Here is a 21,790-nt window from a genome sequence, read left to right on the forward strand (position 1 = left end):
CATTTTAGAGTGGCCTTTTATTGTCCCCAGTACAAGGTGCACCTGTGTAATGAACATGCTGTTTCATCAGCTTCTTGATATGCCACACCTGTCTGGTGGATGGATTATCTTGGCAAAAGAGAAATGCTCACTAATACGGATGTAAACAAATGTATGCACAAGATGTGAGAGAAACCAACACTTTACATGTTGGGCTTATATTTGTGTTCAGTGTATGTGTGTAATATAGCCAAGCCCGTGTTTGATATAGGCACAAGTAGCACAACCTAGAGTCACATTAAAAGGATAAACAAACAGACCTACAGCCTAAAAAATAAAACCCAACAACTCAATATCCACAGCAAATGATGTAGACTAATTAATGACAATGCATCAATTTTAATGCCTTTATGAAATACAAAATAGCGTACCATTGTGTCTTAAAATGTTAAAATTGGTTTTACAGAGAAAAATATATGCTGCTGCGTGTAAAACGAAACACGTTTTTTTGTTCGACTATTTCCGCCGGGTTCGACTATTTCCGCCAAGCTCTCAAGTCCCTCCATTTTGTTGTATGTGCTGTTGGCAAGAGAAGTGCAAAAAAAACAACTGTTGTCGTTTATAACGATATTCTAGCAATGGACGGGTATGTATTGGCCATCTATGTGTTTTTCATGAACGATTAATCATCTTCGGCAAGATTTAGTTGTTTCAATTCGAGTAGCTTGCTTACCTCACCCTAGCTTGGTTTTTATGTATTTAAGCTAAAGGTAGCTAGCTAACGTTACGTTAGCTTGGCTAGCTAACGCTAGCTAACTCCTGGATGGACATGTGAACTGCCAGACGACGATGGCTAGTTAGCTTTAGTTAGAGAACTAAAATTATATTTTGTTTATGTAACGGTTAATAAACTAGCTAATAAATTGACTGGGCAATCACGTTCAGCTAACGTTAGTTAACTAGCTAGCTCAAGCGGCTAGCTCTGGCTAGTCTTAAGAGATGAGGACCATTCGAGCATGACAGGGTGTGTCGTCACTTGTCCGGTGATCATTCATTTTATCCTTTGTTGATCGGAAATGTAGCTAGCGTACGCTATGCACTAAAGAAAAACTATCAACATCATTAAACTACAAAATCACTGGCTAATGTGCATTGCCATACAGGTTACCCATTTTATAGGTAGTCAACGTGTGTAGGTGACTAGCTATGTTGTAACTAGGAGTTAACTAGCTGGTGTGGAGAGAAAGAGAGAAACGTTTGTCATTGGTGGGTTTCTTTGTTTTGCGTGTATCCACGGCACTAACGTTAGCCTGCTAGCTAACTTCCTTAGCTACTAGCTAGTTGAACTCCAGATGAGTAAAGCAGCATGCTGCTATAATTGTGGGAAGATTTGGCTTAACGAGGTAGCTAATCATTCTGTTCCCTCTCTTTTTCAGTATGGGAGATGTTGCAGTTGGTGTGAAGGTAAGCTTCAGTCCAATGCCCTCTATATGGCAAGTAGCCTAGTGTTTAGACCGAAAGGTTGCTGGCTCGAATCCCGGAGCGGACAAGGTACAAATATGTCGTTCTGCCCCTGAACCAGGTGTGCCCGATGTGAAATGGCTGGGTCCCTGGTTCGAGCCTAGGTTGGGGTGAGGAGAGGGACGGAAGCTATACTGTTACACACTGTTCCCTGGTAGACTGTCAATGTAAATAAGAACTTGTCTAGTTAAATAAAGGTAAAAAAAAATATATATATATTTATGGCAAAGGTTATAGCTAGTTAGATAAATGGAAACCATATCTTGAAATTCCCTTTCATTGCTATGGCAATACAAACACATTTTTTCTTACCCAGTTGAGTTGTTGCTACTGACACACTTCTCTACAGCAAACAAACATACTGAACAATGTACCAGTCTTCCGGCGCCGACAGAGATGGCCGCCTCGCTTCGCGTTCCTAGGAAACTATGCAGTTTTTTGGTTTTTTACGTGTTATTTCTTACACTAGTACCCCAGGTCATCTTCGGTTTCATCACATACAGCCGAGAAGAACTACTGAATATAAGATCAGCGTCAACTCACCACCAGTACGACCAAGAATATGTTTTTCGCGATGCGGATCCTGTGTTCTGCCTTACAACCAGCGCCACGGGATGGTTCCCATGCAGCGACCCAAAAAAACGACTCAGAAAAAGAGGGAAACGAAGCGGTCTTCTGGTCAGACTCCGGAGACGGGCACATCGTGCACCACTCCCTAGCATTCTTCTTGCCAATGTCCAGTCTCTTGACAACAAGGTTGATGAAATCCGAGCAAGGGTAGCATTCCAGAGGGACATCAGAGACTGTAACGTTCTCTGTTTCACGGAAACGTGGCTCACTGGAGAGACGCAATCCGAAGCGGTGCAGCCAGCGTGTTTCTCCACGCATCGCGCGGACAGAAACGAACATCTTTCTGGTAAGAAGAGGGGCGGGGGCGTATGCCTTATGGCCAACGTGACATGGTGTGATGAAAGAAACATACAGGAACTCAAATCCTTCTGTTCACCTGATTTAGAATTCCTCACAATCAAATGTAGACCGCATTATCTACCAAGAGAATTCTCTTCGATTATAATCACAGCCGTATATATCCCCCCCAAGCAGACACATCGATGGCTCTGAACGAACTTTATTTAACTCTCTGCAAACTGGAAACGATTTATCCGGAGGCTGCATTCATTGTAGCTGGGGATTTTAACAAGGCTAATCTGAAAACAAGACTCCCTAAATTTTATCAGCATATCGATTGCGCAACCAGGGGTGGAAAGACCCTGGATCATTGTTACTCTAACTTCCGCGACGCAAATAAGGCCCTGCCCTGCCCCCCTTTCGGAAAAGCTGACCACGACTCCATTTTGTTGATCCCTGCCTACAGACAGAAACTAAAACAAGAAGCTCCCACGCTGAGGTCTGTCCAACGCTGGTCCGACCAAGCTGACTCCACACTCCAAGACTGCTTCCATCACGTGGACTGGGAGATGTTTCGTATTGCGTCAGCCAACAACATTGACGAATACGCTGATTCGGTGTGCGAGTTCATTAGAACGTGCGTTGAAGATGTCGTTCCCATAGCAACGATTAAAACATTCCCCAACCAGAAACCGTGGATTGATGGCAGCATTCGTGTGGAACTGAAGGCGCGAACCACTGCTTTTAATCAGGGCAAGGTGTCTGGTAACATGACTGAATACAAACAGCGCAGCTATTCCCTCCGCAAACTCCGCTATCAAACAAGCTAAGCGCCAGTACAGAGACAAAGTAGAATCTCAATTCAACGGCTCAGACACAAGAGGCATGTGGCAGGGTCTACAGTCAATCACGGACTACAGGAAGAAACCCAGCCCAGTCACGGACCAGGATGTCTTGCTCCCAGGCAGACTAAACAACTTTTTTGCCCGCTTTGAGGACAATACAGTGCCACTGACACGGCCTGCAACGAAAACATGCGGTCTCTCCTTCACTGCAGCCGAAGTGAGTAAGACATTTAAACGTGTTAACCCTCGCAAGGCTGCAGGCCCAGACGGCATCCCCAGCCGCGCCCTCAGAGCATGCGCAGACCAGCTGGCCGGTGTGTTTACGGACATATTCAACCAATCCCTATACCAGTCTGCTGTTCCCACATGCTTCAAGAGGGCCACCATTGTTCCTGTTCCCAAGAAAGCTAAGGTAACTGAGCTAAACGACTACCGCCCCGTAGCACTCACATCCGTCATCATGAAGTGCTTTGAGAGACTAGTCAAGGACCATATCACCTCCACCCTACCTGACACCCTTGACCCACTCCAATTTGCTTACCGCCCAAATAGGTCCACAGACGATGCAATCTCAACCACACTGCACACTGCCCTAACCCATCTGGACAAGAGGAATACCTATGTGAGAATGCTGTTCATCGACTACAGCTCGGCATTCAACACCATAGTACCCTCCAAGCTCGTCATCAAGCTCGAGACCCTGGGTCTCGACCCCGCCCTGTGCAACTGGGTACTGGACTTCCTGACGGGCCGCCCCCAGGTGGTGAGGGTAGGCAACAACATCTCCTCCCCGCTGATCCTCAACACTGGGGCCCCACAAGGGTGCGTTCTGAGCCCTCTCCTGTACTCCCTGTTCACCCACGACTGCGTGGCCACGCACGCCTCCAACTCAATCATCAAGTTTGCGGACGACACAACAGTGGTAGGCTTGATTACCAACAACGACGAGACGGCCTACAGGGAGGAGGTGAGGGCCCTCGGAGTGTGGTGTCAGGAAAATAACCTCACACTCAACGTCAACAAAACTAAGGAGATGATTGTGGACTTCAGGAAACAGCAGAGGGAACACCCCCCCCCCCCCCATCCACATCGATGGAACAGTAGTGGAGAGGGTAGCAAGTTTTAAGTTCCTCGGCATACACATCACAGACAAACTGAATTGGTCCACTCACACAGACAGCATCGTGAGGAAGGCGCAGCAGCGCCTCTTCAACCTCAGGAGGCTGAAGAAATTCGGCTTGTCACCAAAAGCACTCACAAACTTCTACAGCTGCACAATCGAGAGCATCCTGGCGGGCTGTATCACCGCCTGGTATGGCAACTGCACCGCTCTCCAGAGGGTAGTGAGGTCTGCACAACGCATCACCGGGGGCAAACTACCTGCCCTCCAGGACACCTACACCACCCGATGCTACAGGAAGGCCATAAAGATCATCAAGGACATCAACCACCCGAGCCACTGCCTGTTCACCCCGCTGTCATCCAGAAGGCGAGGTCAGTACAGGTGCATCAAAGCTGGGACCGAGAGACTGAAAAACAGCTTCTATCTCAAGGCCATCAGACTGTTAAACAGCCACCACTAACATTGAGTGGCTACTGCCAACACACTGTCAATGCCACTGACTCTACTCCAGCCACTTTAATCATGGGAAATGATGTAAATATATCACTAGCCACTTTAAACAATGCTACCTTATATAATGTTACTTACCCTACATTATTCATCTCATATGCATACGTAGATACTGTACTCTATATCATCGACTGCATCCTTATGTAATACATGTATCACTAGCCACTTTAACTATGCCACTTGGTTTACATACTCATCTCATATGTATATACTGTACTCGATATCATCTACTGTATCTTGCCTATGCTGCTCTGTACCATCACTCATTCATATATCTTTATGTACATATTCTTTATCCCCTTACACTGTGTATAAGACAGTAGTTTTTTTTGGAATTGTTAGTTAGATCACTTGTTCGTTATTACTGCATTGTCGGAACTAGAAGCACAAGCATTTCGCTACACTCGCATTAACATCTGCTAACCATGTGTATGTGACAAATAAATTTGATTTGATTTGACATTAATCTGATGTAGCCTAATGTATCTCACGCTGGTCAAATTTTGCCTCCATGCAGTTTGTTGAACCCCTAGAGTACTTTATGGGCAGATACCTAACACTGACACACAACTCAAATTTACCTCTCTCCCATTGACGACAATTGTTTAAAAAAAGTTGTGCTTTCAAGTCAGGATCTGGGCATAGGCCTACTGGTATGAGTACAGAATCCTAAATGTAACTTACTACTGTTGAGAGAGTATGTTGTATCGGGGCCCACAAAAAAAAGGTCCTAATTTCTAGCTTTCATGATATTAGATACTAAATAGGAACAACGTAAGTCGCATCTGTTTAGGGAGAAACTTGTTCTCTTATAAATGCTTCGTGATCCTGTACCCTTCCAACTTGATTTACGTCCAATAACCCTTGTTCCATCTGGTGCAAAACAAAAGTGACTTCCTCTTAACGGAAATACTCTTTGCCTCTGTTTATTTCATCAATGTTTCACGTACAAAATAAAGTTTGCTTTGAGAAACATTCGTTTCAGTTACATTCCCTGCCCTGGTGTGAATTAGCCTTGGCCTAGTTGTCACGTTTTTAAGTTGGACAACTTACTAAAATGTATTTGTGAACTCTGGTCCTTCAGAGTTATTGTGTCTATACATTTTTGTTAGAGATAAAGAAATATTCAGACAAAAAGAGAAAAAAGCTCTGGTCTGTCTCTAATGGCTCCAGGCATAGCGTAGTTGTCATAGCGTAGTTGTCATAGCGTAGTTGTCATAGCGTAGTTTTAGCGGAACTCTGAACACGTCAACCACCAACTGCGGCCCAGCGGACAGGCGCTTGCTGAGGCCCAGCAAACAGGCGCTTGCTGCGGCCCGGCGGCTCAGAGCCTTTGGGGATTTCCCAGATGAAATGACATGCCTGACATCTTGAGACTCCATGAGATTAGACTGACTGACACTAGAAAAAATAAAATGAGGCAACTCTTTCTGGTGTTTTATGTTCCCCCCCCCCCCCCTCTGTATTCTCTACCTGTCCAGAGAGAGATCTGTATTTCATTGTTGTCTTTCAGGGGCTCTGCTTGCTCTCAATTTCTTTCTCTCCCTCTCTCTTTGTTTTCTTTCTCCAGAGAGGATCAGATGAGCTGATGTCAACCAGTGTCTACAACAGTGGATCTGACATGAGCAGTATCGGTGGTAAGTTTTTGGATTTTTTTTGTTGCCAGCCCTCTCTGAAGGGATATTTGCATAAGTAATTTGACCGTGTTCCAACGGCATTCAAATAAGTCAAAGGATTAATGAATGTTTGAAGTAGAACGGCTGTATTGGTCAATGTCTTCCTCGCGGCGGGTGTTTCAGTATGTGTAGGTGGGAACACGCTAGCATGTGACTGAAATAGAGTTGCGGTGCAATAGGTTGTATCTCTTCAGAACACAGCTGTAATGTCTTAGAGAAACTATAGTATGGTATTTATTTATTTTTCCTTTTAAAAAACAACATTTTTACCGGGCAAGTCAGTTAAGAGCACATTCTTATTTGCAATGACGGATTACCGAGGAGCGGTGGGTTGACTTCCTTGTTCAGGGGCAGAACGACAGATATTTACCTTGTCAGCTCAGGGATTCGATCCAGCAACCTTTCGGTTACTGGCCCAACGCTCTAACCACTAAGCTGCCTGCCGCCGGGGCTGAAGAGAATGAAGCCTGACACGGGTTGACTGGATTGACATGGGTTGATTGGGTTGGGTTGAAAGGACATTCAGCCAGGTTGACAAAACTGTGGGAAGCATTTAGATCAACATGGGCCAGCATCTCTGTAAAACGCTTTTGACACCTTGTAGAGTCCATGCCCTGATGAATTGAGGCTGTTCTTCGGACAAAAGAGGGGGTGGGGGGGTTCCTAATGTTTTGTACACTCAGTGTATATTGCATTCAGATGCTAAATATAGTATTATACTTTAAATGTTTGAGCAACACTAATACTGAAGTTCAGGTATGACGTGTTCGTCCATCGTAAGAGGATGGAGTCTCGTGGTGTTCATTCCGTGCTCCTCTCAAGTAAGTGGGTGTTTTGTGCTTTCTGGGGGGGTGGCTTTAGAGCAGAGCAGGATTGGGACAATAAAAGCTGTGTCTTCTATCTAGATGTCACAGCCAATGGGAGCGACAGTAAATCCAATGGGAGCGACAGTAAAAAGCTGAGAGTGGAAGACCGGATGGAGGCTCCTCCCTCTCGTGTGCTGCACATCAGAAAACTGCCCAATGAAACTTCAGAATCGGAGGTCATTGCCCTGGGGTTACCTTTCGGGAAGGTCACAAATATCCTGACGCTTAAGGGGAAAAACCAGGTGAGTGTGCCGATCGAACAGGCGATCAGCAATGTTTTACTCTGCCCAAAATCTTTACGAAAAATAAGCTCACAATGTGAATAATTTTTGTGTGTAGGTTAATGAGTGTCGAATTTGGTTAATAAAAAATGTAATTGCTAATTTGCTACGTGAGTTATACTCGATCTAATAGAAGTTACGTAATGGTTAGGTTGTTACAAATGCACTGATATAAGTGGACATGTGGCATTTTGCGAGTGGGGTGAGGGAGGGTTGAAGAGGAAGAGGAGGCTTGGCTTGAAACGCTGGGCATCTTGTTATGTATTAGGTCCACACAGTTATACTGTCTTAACTTCTGAAAGTTAACGTTGGACTAACAAGTTTGTATGCAGAGTGGCACCAGAATTAAAATAAAAACATCTATTTTTTTAGTTAATAAATCCTATTTAAATGTTACCTTTATTTAACTACGCAAGTCGGTTAAGAACAAATTCTTATTTACAATGACGGCCAAACCCGGACGGCGCTGGACCAATTGTGCGCCGCCCTATAGGGCACCTGATCATGGCCAGTTGTGATACAGCCTGGATTTGAACCTGGGTGTCTTGTGACACCTCTAGCACTGAGATGCAGTGCCATAGACAGCTGTGCCGCTCATGTCTTCTTTAATAAAAAAATCTCTCCCTAATTTCTGAATCGAGTAATGTCAGTAGGCTACAGTAGCATATGTTTCAGAAGGGCAGGTAGCCTACACAGGCACAAACACTGGCAAAGATTTTCAATTGGCAGGCAGACGCTGGAACATGTATCTGAGTGACAGAGTAAGGGCTTTGCATAGGCACTATGTTGTTATTAACTGGTTCCCATGCTTTTAAAATAAAGGTTCTCTTCCGTAACAGTGTAGATCACTTTCGTTCCTGGTTCTGATTCTGTTCCTTGACAAATTAATTTTTCTGTTCTCTTCCTTGAACCGGTTCCAACCCCTGCTTGAAAGAGGAGATGGCCTCAATGGCGCTGCCCCAGCTGTCACGGACACTAATATGGCACAGTAACAAAGATACTATGGCCTGTAGTTCACATGCGTATCTGCCCTCTCATTGGCTAGAAGGGTCCCACCTGATCTCCCCTGCCTTCCATCTTTGAGGACATCTTTTTCCATTGTTAGAGCGATCGGTCAGTCGACTGTCCTGTCAATTTAATAGACGATCTTTGGCCCAGAATAATACAGCGGCCAATTTAGATTGTGTTCTCTGTCATGGGGCTTGCTAAAGATTGAGTGTCTATCTTTCAAGAGTAGGCTGTGGTCGGTTGGCCCTTCCTCCTTTCTTGTTTGACCTGTGTTTTAATCCATTGGTATTCCTTGTCACAAGGATAAAAAAACAAACATTGGCTGTGTTTGTTTGTCTGACATGAATGTCGTGTTCACAATTTTGTTTTATTAATCGCTATGTTTTCTTCGTTTATGTCCCACTCCCTGTCTATAAAGTATTTTATGATACCAGAGTTCCATGACTGCTACCATTTGAATCACATTTTGCGGCCCTTTGACTTGGGCTTAGCAAGTAAAAAAAACTTTTAGGAGGTTAAAACCATGTTCTGGTCAAACCGTAAAGTACATTATCCACATGATTCCTGTGATGAGTGTCTACCTGGACCCCCCCCGGTACCTGTTTCCTACTGACGCAGTCGCGCGAACCACTCTTATTTCCTGGGGGGGGGGGGGTGCTCTCGGAAAAAGAAAAGCGTTTTTGGATTGTATAACAAAATTGCCTGAAACACAGCTCTCCTGTTGTCACAGTTGAAGAAAGTTATTATTATTATTCGTTTTCTGTAGGTATGAATACCCCCCCCCCTCGCCCCTTTTTCTCTCTGCTCTCAATTTTGAGCTCAATAGCAACTATCTTACAACCAAGATATATGATATGACTTTGAGATACGGAGCGAGCGAACTGCGCATTTGGTCTTTGCGATTTTTCATAGGCCTTCATTGAGTGGTAGACGACAACGGCAAAGTTCTTTCAGACATGGACAGAATTGTTAGCTCAATACCTGGCTACTAGCAGTGGGTATTATATTTACAGTTAGGCATCTAGCTAATGTGTTTTAGTTATTCAGGTGGAGAATTCTCTAAAATAAATTAGAATATGATGTTGGTGCACATAAAGATGTAGGCAAATTCATTTTATTGAACATTAAAAAAATAAAAATAAATGATAAAAAAAAATATGCTAAGTGTTTTTGTTGAGGGGTGTGAACAAATTGTGGGCTTGTGCCACCAGGGGAAAATGTTTGAACCTTGGATACTGACACGGTACAGTTTCATTGAACCGTATCCTAAGGCTTCCCAGGATGCCGTTGGGTATTTCACCTAACAGAAGTCTTAATGCTGTTCCTATCTATTGGTCTTCAGGCTTTCTTGGAGCTGGGCACAGAGGAAGCAGCGATAACCATGATCAACTACTACTCTACTGTGACACCGCATGTTCGGAACGTCCCCGTATTCATTCAGTATTCCAACCACAAAGAACTCAAAACAGATAGTGGAAACCAGCGTGCCCAGGCGGTCCTGCAGGCGGTGTCAGCGGTCCAAGGAGGAGGTACTCCTGCGTCTGGCTCCATTGTAGATCTAACCGCTGCGTCCAGCCCTGTGCTCAGAATAATCATCGACAACATGTTCTACCCGGTCACTCTGGATGTGCTGCAGCAGGTAACCTACATTCACTATGTATTCTTAGTTTTTCTCATAGATTTGACAGAGGGCAGATTTATGAATGTAATATACAATATTTTTTTTATCCTCCATTTTGTAGACGTGATCCGAATCAATGGCGCTGTACTAGATGGCAGCCGTTTTGCTCCGACCAAACGTTGCTATTTGTGATTTTTAGTTTCTTTTTGCTTTCTTTTCATTCACTATTAATTAATTCTTACAACCGACAATAACTTTTGAACATCAGACCGGCAGTTACTTACTCTAATTCAGTCTTCAACTTCTACTCATCTTCCCTGGACTCTCTGTAATTCTGACCTAATTTTCGGGCTACCCAAGTGGAAACGCCGGCTTCAGAGGCGAAAGGGGTGGAGGATTCTGGTGAGATTAAGGCAAAGGTAAAAACCGGCCACCTCTGCCCCCCCCCTCCAACCCGCTGGCCAAGATAGTCACTCGACAATAAGATGGATGACCTCCGATCGCAGATTTGCTACCAACAAGACTCGAAACGCCCCCCCCATACACATCGACAGGCCTGCAGGTCGAGAGCTTCGTGGTCCTCGGTGTCCAAATCACTAGAGACTTAAACAAAGACGCAGCGGCGTTGAGACAGATGAAACGGGCCCCTCAAATTCCTCGGAGCCGTTGAGAGCATTTTGATTGGCTGTATCACTGCCTGGTATGGCACCGCCCTCCATCGCATGGTTCCACAGAGGGTGGTGTGGACGGCCCAGTACATCACTGGGGCCCGGCTCCCTGCCATCCAGGACCTCTATATCAGGAGGTGTGGTAGGAAGACCTGGAAAATCATTAGACTCCAACCATGAGGGGAGGGGGCGCGCAAAACCAGACAGGAAGACTCAACCCACTCAAGTGACACACCCCTCATAGGGACGGCATGGAAGAGCACCAGTAAGCCAGTGACTCGGCCCCTGTAATAGGGTTAGAGGCAGAGAATCCCAGTGGAGAGCGAGGGGGAACCGGCCAGGCAGAGACAGTGCCTTGCCAATTCACATTGTTATTGATTATTGGTTTGATTTTGAGTTTGCATGAAAGGCATTTCACTGTACTTTTGACATGACAACTTGACTATCTCTTCTGCCCTTTTATCTCATCACTGTAGTTTCATATTACATCTGATAGTTATACATCAGCTATTTCGTAGAGGTTGTCTTCTCAATATTTTTGTATTGCTGCTGTTTTTTTGGGGGGGGGTCAGATCTTCTCAAAGTTCGGAACAGTCATGAAGATCATCACATTCACCAAGAACAACCAGTTCCAGGCTCTGCTGCAGTTCAACGACCCACCCACCGCCCAGCAAGCCAAAATAGTGAGTGGGACTTTTCATTGTTCATTATCAATTTGTTATGTATGGAATTTTATAATTTCATTACACGTTTGTGTGCAAATAAAGTAAATTTGTATAGTTGCTGTTTTGATTTCCGGTATTTCCGGTACACTTATCAAATAACCCCACCTGGAATCCTTCCATTGTTCCTCAGGCCCTGGATGGTCAGAACATCTACAACTCATGCTGTACGCTCCGCATCGACTACTCCAAGCTGGTCAACCTGAACGTGAAGTACAACAACGACAAGAGCCGTGACTACACCCGGCCAGAGCTCCCTGCAGGGGACGGACAGCCTGCCATGGATCCCAGCATGGCTGCTGCCTTCCAAGGCAAGGACTCCAACTCTCTGCTCGGTAAGATCTCAGGTAGCCCCCCTCTGCTTGGTAAGATCCCAGGTAGACCCCCCCCCCCCCTCACCTGCTTGGTAAGGAGCCCCTCTGCTCGGTAAGATCTCAGGTAGACCCCCCCCCCCCCTCTGCTCGGTAAGATCCCAGGTAGACAACCCCCCCTCTCTGCTCGGTAAGATCCCAGGTAGATGCCTGACTGCCGGGGAAACATTCGTTTCACATCGCCCAGGGCTCTGGGTGGGTGGACTTTGCTTATTTTCCACCATTGTGTTGGTCCTAAAGGGAAATCTCTGCCCTCACTAGCCCAGGGTGAGCTGAAATTGATCCTGTTGGGTCTAAATCCTGACCCCTCTGACCTCTCCAGGTGGCCTGAGCCCGCTGAATGCTGCCGCGGCGGCGGCTGCTGCTGCAGGGAGGGTAGCTCTGTCCGGTCACTCTGGCGCCAGTGGCGTGCTCCTGGCCTCCAATCTTAACGAAGAGGTCAGTAATGATCTTTCTACCCCCTCCAGACGGAACTCTTATCACAAACCAACACTATCTCCACTTTGTCTCTCTCCTCTCCATCTCTCTCTCCTCTCCATCTCTCTCTCTCTCTCCTCTCCATCTCTCTCCTCTCTCTCCTCTCCATCTCTCTCCTCTCTCTCCTCTCCATCTCTCTCCTCTCTCTCCTCTCCATCTCTCTCCTCTCTCTCCTCTCCATCTCTCTTCTCTCTCTCCTCTCCATCTCTCTCTCCTCTCCATCTCTCTCTCCTCTCCATCTCTCTCTTCTCTCTCTCCTCTCCATCTCTCTCTCCTCTCCATCTCTCTCTCCTCTCCATCTCTCTCTCCTCTCCATCTCTCTCTCTCCATCTCTCTCTCCTCTCCATCTCTCTCTCTCCATCTCTCTCTCCTCTCCATCTCTCTCTCTCCATCTCTCTCTCTCCATCTCTCTCTCCTCTCCATCTCTCTCTCCTCTCCATCTCGCTCTCCTCTCCATCTCGCTCTCCTCTCCATCTCGCTCTCCTCTCCATCTCGCTCTCCTCTCCATCTCGCTCTCCTCTCCATCTCGCTCTCCTCTCCATCTCGCTCTCCTCTCCATCTCGCTCTCCTCTCCATCTCTCGCTCTCCTCTCCATCCCTCGCTCTCCTCTCCATCTCTCCATATAAATGTCGAAGCCTGCCAGTGCAGACTGAGTCTCTCGTTCTCCTCCTCTGCCATGTTAACACTCTAATCCCTCCTCCTCTGCCATGTTAACACTAATCTCTCCTCCTCTCTGCCATGTTAACACTCTAATCTCTCCTCCTCTCTGCCATGTTAACACTCTAATCCCTCCTCCTCTGCCATGTTAACACTCTAATCACTCCTCCTCTCTGCCATGTTAACACTCTAATCACTCCTCCTCTCTGCCATGTTAACACTCTAATCCCTCCTCCTCTCTGCCATGTTAACACTCTAATCCCTCCTCCTCTCTGCCATGTTAACACTCTAATCCCTCCTCCTCTCTGCCATGTTAACACTCTAATCTCTCCTCCTCTCTGCCATGTTAACACTCTAATCACTCCTCCTCTCTGCCATGTTAACACTCTAATCCCTCCTCCTCTGCCATGTTAACACTCTAATCCCTCCTCCTCTCTGCCATGTTAACACTCTAATCCCTCCTCCTCTGCCATGTTAACACTAATCTCTCCTCCTCTCTGCCATGTTAACACTCTAATCTCTCCTCCTCTCTGCCATGTTAACACTCTAATCCCTCCTCCTCTGCCATGTTAACACTCTAATCACTCCTCCTCTCTGCCATGTTAACACTCTAATCCCTCCTCCTCTCTGCCATGTTAACACTCTAATCCCTCCTCCTCTCTGCCATGTTAACACTCTAATCCCTCCTCCTCTGCCATGTTAACACTCTAATCTCTCCTCCTCTCTGCCATGTTAACACTCTAATCACTCCTCCTCTCTGCCATGTTAACACTCTAATCCCTCCTCCTCTCTGCCATGTTAACACTCTAATCCCTCCTCCTCTCTGCCATGTTAACACTCTAATCCCTCCTCCTCTCTGCCATGTTAACACTCTAATCCCTCCTCCTCTCTGCCATGTTAACACTCTAATCTCTCCTCCTCTCTGCCATGTTAACACTCTAATCTCTCCTCCTCCTCTCTGCCATGTTGAGCTGAAGCTGGTTAACACTCTCCTATTCTCTCTTTCTCCTTTGAGCTGAAATGTAACTGTCTCTCTCCTCTCTGCACTCTCTCCTATCCTGACTTCACCTCTCTGTCTCCATGGAGAGGACCCTGTATTTCACATACTTAATACTTATATTTTTATTTGGGCCCCACACCCTGTTGACATGTATGTCTGTGGGGGTCAAACATGATCTATGGTTGCCATAGTGCTTCCAGGTGGTTTCATATCTGTTTCTTGCATGTCGATGACACTAAACAGAGATTTGACTGCATGCCCTTTTCTACCAGTTATCTTCATTTCACCCCCTTTTTTTTACTATGTACCGATTGATCCTGGACTTCATGCGTTAGCCTATCGCATGCCTTTTTGTTTGTTCATTGCTAGGCTATAACTCGTATGTTTATGATTTTGACATTGACTGTACCTTATCCGTGTTTGTCAATGGGATGATATACATTTGGCCCAGTCGATTTGCTTATTTAGTTGTGATAAAGTACATGAACCAGTCAGTCTGACCAAACTCCTGCATCATTTCCTGTGTACTGACCTGTATTTTAATTTGTCTCCCTCCCTCACTTTGTTTTTTTACATTTACATTTTCCTTCCCTCTCTCCCTCCCCACCTAATTACCCTTCATATCTCTCTCTCCCCCTCTCTCTCTCCACCTACCTTCCCTCCCTCTCTCCCCCTACCTACCTACTGACTCTTCATCCCTCTCTCTCCCTCCCCAACTACCTACTCTTCATCCCTCTCTCTCCCTCCCCAACTACCTACTCTTCATCCCTCACTCCCTCCCTCCCCATCTACCTAACCTTCATCCCTCTCGCGCTCTCTCTCCTCCACCCACCCCCCCATGCTCATGCTTGGTGCTTGAACAAAACCTGTTCCCTCGGACCAACCTTTATCCCCAAATTTAACTGCCTTGAACCATACTCCATGACCACCTTCACCATTCTACGGGAAACCACCCTCCTGGATGATCTGTCCACCTCCGCTCTCTCTACCTCCGCTCCGACTCTTCTACCTGTCTTCCTGTCTTCTGCTGCTTGCTCTCTTCTCCTCTTCTAAAGATGGTTACGCCCCAAAGTCTGTTTACTCTCTTCGGTATGTTGTTGTTAGCTCTCTGTTGCTCTTCTGTTGTTGCTTATTTCTGTTCCAAAGAGACATTCACTTTCTTATTTTATTTTTGTTCATTTCCATATTGCAGTAATTGTTTTTGACTTTTTAGTTTTGTTGTTGTTGCTCCTCGGTTATCATTTGGTTTGGTTCTGTCTCTCTCTTTGGCTATCGAAATTGATCCCATCCATAGATTTCTGTTAAAATGCATGGTACATTGATTTGGCATAGCCTGTACAGTAGTTTAATTAGCCAGACATGTCATTAACGTATCTGTTTATGGGGTGTCTCAATCTGTCCTTAATATATACACACACACACCTCTTGCTCAACTCTCTTCAAATGTTAATTCCGATGAATGATCTCTAGCCTACATTCAGTCTCTCTCTCTCTCTCTATCTAGCCTCTTACTCTGTCTCTGCCTTGCCTAAACTTTCCCTCTATCTCAAGTGCTAAAGTGTTTCCTCACTGTCTCCTCTTCCTCCTCTTCCTCGCCCTCCTCTCGTCTGCTCATGACTTTAACCTAGGGGTGTATGGTGATGCCCAGAGGGTGAAGATCCTCTACAATAAGAAAGACAGTGCTCTGATACAGATGGCTGATGCCAACCAAGCCCAGCTAGGTAAGACCCCGGCCCCGGCTAGGTAAGGCCCCGGCTAGGTAAGGCCCCGGCTAGGTAAGGCCCCGGCTAGGTAAGGCCCCGGCTAGGTAAGGCCCCGGCTAGGTAAGGCCCCGGCTAGGTAAGGTAACATGACCCTCCTCTATTGTCTCATGTTTATTGACAGATTTCCCCAGATTTATTTAGTCTAGTTGATTGGTTGTTCCAGTCTTTTTGAAGTAGATTCTCTCCTAAATGTGACTGCTGTATAAAAACTCACTCGGTACAAATGAAATGCTTCCAGCTATGAGTCACCTGAATGGGCAGAAGATGCATGGGAAACCAATCAGGGTGGCTCTGTCTAAGCACACCTCGGTGCAGCTGCCCAGGGATGGACTGGATGACCAGGGCCTCACCAAAGACTTCACTAACTCGCCCCTGCACCGCTTCAAGAAGCCTGGTTCCAAGAACTTCCAGAATATTTTCCCTCCCACCACTACTCTTCACCTCTCCAACATCCCGTAAGTCTCCCATTCTGTATCTGTTGGTGCATTCCCCTAGACACAGATTTTTTTAAAGGACAGTTTTGTTCTTTCTCACTAGGATTTGGGGAGGGTAATCTGACCCCGGGGAAGGTAATCTGAGGCAACATCTATACCTGGAAGAAAAGTTAAGGGAGCTTTATGTCTAGGGGAAAACACCAACAGACAGGATCTGCTTACCATGTTCAAATCCTAACAATAACCATTATGAGTTAATACAAAACTGTTCTTAGATCAGTGAAGTCTTAGGGCTTCCCGAGTGGCGCAGCGGTCTATAAGGCGCTGCATCTCGGTGCTAGAGGCGTCACTACAGACCCTGGTTTGATTCCAGGCTGTAGCACAACCGGTCGTGACTGGGAGTCCCATAGGGCGGCGCACAATTGGCCCCAGCGTCGTCCGGGTTTGGCCCTGGGGTTCAGGCCGTCATTGTAAAATAATTTGTTCTAAAATGACTTGAAGAAAAAGAAAAGCTATGATCTGTGCCCGGGTCGTGATCTGTGCCCGGGTCGTGATCTGTGCCCGGGTTGTGGCTAGAATGCTAAGTTCACGTGTTTCCACAGAACGGACGTTTCCGAGGAAGACCTCCGACTGCTGTTCTCCAACGCCGGGGGGACCGTGAACGCATTCAAGTTCTTTCAGTACGTCTCTCTTCGCTGTTTTTATAATAACAGAACTGAGCTACAGTTGTTCTTCAATTGGTTGTGAATGAACTTGAGCATAGATTTTTTTTTCGAACACTCCTTAGCTCTGTGGCTAGCTCCAGGGAGTATGTGAGACTTGCTGTGAGGTTGTGTTCCTGTCCATTCTGTAGGTTGTGGTTGAGAGCGGAGCAGAATATACACACTACATTCTGATGGAACAGTTTGGACAGATCCAAATCTTCAAATCAAATTTTATTTGTCACATACACATGGTTAGCAGATGTTAATGCGAGTGTAGCGAAATGCTTGTGCTTCTAGTTCCGACAATGAAGTAATAACCAACAAGTAATCTAACCTAACAATTCCAAAACTACTGTCTTATACACAGTGTAAGGGGATAAAGAATATGTACATAAAGATATATGAATGAGTGATGGTACAGAGCGGCATAGGCAAGATACAGTAGATGGTATTGAGTGCAGTATATACATATGAGATGAGTATGTAAACAAAGTGGCATAGTTAAAGTGGCTAGTGATACATGTATTACATAAGGATGCAGTAGATGATATAGAATACAGTATATACATATACATATGAGATGAGGATGTAAACAAGATGTATTTCAATGTGTTCTTCTGTTCCCAGGGATCACAAAATGGCGCTGCTCCAGATGTCAACGGTGGAGGAGGCCATCCAGGGTCTGATCGACCTCCACAACTACAACATGGGTGACAACCATCACCTGAGAGTCTCCTTCTCCAAATCCACCATCTAAACTTATGCATACTGATCGATCCTCCACAACATCCATCGCTTTCTGTTTTCCCTAGCAGATTTTTGGCTGGCCATTTGTTAAACCCTGTTGACTCGTTCCAGATTCTGGGGACCACGTTTGGACCTTATTGTTTCTTTCTAAGTGTTATCAGTCATTCCTTCAGAGAACCAGAAACCCAAACCGGGGGGGAGAAAATGTTGTACTTCTATGTTTTGAGGACATTTTAACCCCTTAACCTGATTCTGACCCCTGTGTTAGTCCCATACCCTCTGACCCCCGTGTTAGTCCCATAGCCTCTGATCCTGACCCCTGTGTTAGTCCCATAGCCTCTGATCCTGACCCCTGTGTTAGTCCCATAGCCTCTGATCCTGACCCCTGTGTTAATCCCACACCCCCCGGACCCCTGTGTTAATCCCACACCCCCCTGACCCCTGTGTTAGTCCCATACCTCCTGACCCCTGTGTTAGTCCCATACCTCCTGACCCCTGTGTTAGTCCCATACCCTCCTGACCCCTGTGTTAATACCCGACCCCTGTGTTAGTCCCATACCCTCCTGACCCCTGTGTTAGTCCCATACCCCCCTGACCCCTGTGTTAATCCCTGACCCATTTGTATGATCAGCAAACTATTTGCCTTTTCTACCTTCTCATTATGAAGGGTGGATGATTGGACATGGGCGCCTCTTTTTTTTTTGACTGATGATTTAGTTCTACAAGATATGTGCCTTTACCAGACTATCAACTCTTTTTACATCCCAAATATTGACATGAATCCCTGTCTGATGATTTTGAGGCACATTTAATTTTGATGTGAAATTTAACATGATTTGTCTCTTCTCCCGTGTCACTGTTGTAGTTTGTATGTTTCTGCCATCCATGTTTTGCCTTTTTCAGTTGCTGTTCAATTTGTGAAGTCCCCCCCCCCCCTTTTCCCCGTTAAATTCACTGTGGTTGTTGTGGAGTGGGGGAACAATATGAGATTGAAGTTGAATCAGTCTCTTTATTTGACATTTTAGCTCATTTTAGACCATGTTTCTTGTAGAGGAACAACCAACAATACTGATTTATTAACCCTAGTTATTTGTCCTTATTTTTATTTTTTTTAGTTTACACATTTACTAAAATAGTCTTAATGTTTCTGTTCTTTATAGGTTTTTTCATCACATTCATGTACATGGGGTAGGAGGTGAGAGGTTTTCTATGCTTCTACTGCCTGTTCTTGGAATAAAACATTACGTAATACTTTTACTAATTTGAACTGCACTTTAACGGTCACGATGATGTCATACACATGACGAAGCAAATGTTATGACTGTTTTTGAGACATACAGTTCAAACGAAGTGTTACCGGAAAAAAATAAAAAAAAATCTGCTTTTGCATGTGTTGGAAGAGGTTAGCGAAGTAGAACCTGTTGTGAAGTCAACGTGTTGCTGTTTAGAGGGACAACCCCTGGTTGGGACCAAAGTCTGTGCCTTTTTTTTAGTCTTTAATTTACAGTTGTATCACAAAGGAAAAAGAATCAACATTTTAATGAACCCCCTCTGATTATATTTTGTATATCTGGGAGGAGAGAAAAAAAAATTGCGGTAAGGTACACGACACGATTCATTATCAACGACATTAATTCCTTATACAGTTATTTTAAGCAGACCTACTACACATAATACCCATTATGGTTTTAAGAATCCCACAACCTCAACTTGCTGGATAAAAGTGTGTTTTCAAGAGAGAAAAGTCGTGTGTTTTCTATATTGGTTACATTTTTTTACATCTCTGGAAATGTTAAGATTCAGATATAGTTTGGAAGCGGCACAATTAAAATAATTTTCTAACAAAAAGTCGGGAGATTTGGTCGGGCGTGTTTTTAGATGTTTCTCTTCTATCCTGTGTGTGTTCTGCTTTTCCTGTGTAGCATGTTCAATAAACTTCTGTAGTTCTATTCACTTCTGTCTCTCTCTCTGCGACCTGCTCATCTTTTCTCTCCACTCGCGCTTATATATTTTGATTGCATTTTATTCAGATCTCTTATTCAGATCTTTAGCTGTTACTAAAGAGCATCTACTCTTCCCGGGGTCCACATAGAACATGACATTAATACAGAACGGTAATAGACTAGATAAGCACATTGATTACCTTTACAACAGGGGTATAGCCTACTTGGCTGGCATGATAATGAACCACGGGAAAAGCGTCCTCCCCATTCGCTATTTAAGTGCGTCGTATTGCTTTTCCCATGGCCCTGTTCTGAGACCGGTACATGCATGTTTAGATAAGGTTTGTTTGTATCAACTAAAGTGGCCGAGTAACTTCTTAAAATGAAGCACATTAATTTGCTTTACAACAGGAGTAGAGCCTAACTGGCACACACAGGCGGCACGTGAGTTTCAAGTTTGGGGAAGATAATTTTACCATAAAATAACACCTTTTATAATAATCACGTTTGTGGTCACTTATTTTCCCACTAATTGATGGCATTTTGGAACATTCGCGCATATATAGCCTTCTGCCGTGTGCGCATCGCTGCGTTCATAATGTGAAGAAATAGCCTAGTAGTTGATCAACATTTTAAGCTAAACCTTCTGATCTGTTGCATCAGCCTCATTGCTTAATTTTTGTTTTTGTTGTCGGTTGCAATTGATCTTAAATGTATACAATTGTCCCAGATGTTTGGAATATTTATTTAATGACAAGTTGACCAATGGAATAGGTCAACTTGTTGTACTATGGGGGATAGTGGATTGCTGTTCGTTAGGCCTACTCACCCTGTGGACAGATCTTCTAGCATCTTCAATATGCGCCTTGGAATTCGATAAGATGGACCCAGCATTTGTGTCCCGATGTGTCTGTCTTCACTTGGAGCCTACTTCATAGCTGAGATGCCTGTGAGAAGGACCTGATCATGTACGTTGGCTAACAAGAATTAAGATATCTGAGTGAGCCATGTGAGTGAGAGCTGCTTCAGTAAGAATGGAATTATTGGCATATAGAAAAGATGGGACACATGGAGCGGAGGTTGGATTGCCTGCTGAGAATTCATAGGCCAGTGAGTAAACTTCCACTACAATCCATTCTATTGACCAATGTGCAGTCATTGGAAAACAAAATGCATAATATACATTCAAGACTATCCTACCAACACTACATAAATAACTGTAACATCTTATGTTTCACCGAGTCGTGACTGAACGACACACGGATAATGTAGCTGGCGGGATTTTCCGTGCATCGGCTGGACAGAAAAGCTACGTCTGGTAAGAGTCTGGTAAGGGGTGTTTGTCTATTTGTCAACAGCTGGTGCGCGATGTCTAATATTAAAGAAATCTCAAGGGTATTGCTCGCCTGAGGTAGAGTACCTCATGATAAGCTGTAGACCACACGATCTACCAAGAGAGTTCGGAATTATATTGTTCATAGCCGTCTTTTTACCACCACAAACCAATGCTTGCACTTAGATCGCACTCAATGAGCTGTATAAGGCTATAAGAAAACAAGACAATTCTCATCCAGGAGCAGCGCTCCTAGTGGCCGGGGACTTTAATACAGGCAAACTTAAATCCGTTTTACATAATTTCTACCACTTCGTTTGTGGCAGGGCTTAAACTATTACGGACTACAAAGGGAAACCCAGCCGTGAGTTGCCCAGTGACGCAAACCTACCAGTCAAGCTAAATGTATTTTATGCTCACTTTGAGGCAAGCAACACTGAAGCATGCATGAGAGCACCAGCTGTTCCGTACGACTGTGTAATAACGCTCTCGGTAGCCGATGTGAGCAAGACTTTTAAACAGGTCAACATTCACAAAGCCGCAGGGCCAGACGGATTACCAGGACGTGTACTCAAAGCATGCGTGGACCAACTGTCAATTGTCTTCACTGACATTTTCAACCTCTCCCTGAC

The 21,790-nt window shown here is 45.1% G+C and overlaps 1 protein-coding gene across 2 annotated transcripts; it reads left to right on the forward strand.

Annotated features, from left to right (window-relative positions):
- The first annotated feature begins 510 nt into the window (after positions 1–510).
- On the forward strand, positions 511–19,835 carry LOC109875891 (polypyrimidine tract-binding protein 2-like). Of its 2 annotated transcripts, none has more exons than XM_031836417.1 (13): positions 511–625; positions 1,416–1,443; positions 6,458–6,524; positions 7,469–7,671; positions 10,061–10,357; positions 11,580–11,690; positions 11,863–12,064; positions 12,423–12,538; positions 15,290–15,323; positions 15,863–15,955; positions 16,236–16,452; positions 17,034–17,111; positions 17,763–19,835. In XM_031836417.1, exons 1-13 carry the CDS (start codon positions 618–620, stop codon positions 17,890–17,892), a joined length of 1,584 nt encoding a protein of 527 aa, XP_031692277.1. In that variant the 5' UTR covers positions 511–617; the 3' UTR covers positions 17,893–19,835. The 2 variants fall into 2 exon arrangements, with proteins under 2 accessions (XP_031692277.1, XP_031692278.1); XM_031836418.1 differs by lacking the exon at positions 511–625 and adding an exon at positions 1,228–1,245.
- Positions 19,836–21,790: the final 1,955 nt, after the last annotated feature.

The sequence above is a fragment of the Oncorhynchus kisutch genome, linkage group LG11 (assembly GCF_002021735.2).
Source record: "Oncorhynchus kisutch isolate 150728-3 linkage group LG11, Okis_V2, whole genome shotgun sequence".
Lineage (NCBI taxonomy): Eukaryota > Metazoa > Chordata > Actinopteri > Salmoniformes > Salmonidae > Oncorhynchus > Oncorhynchus kisutch.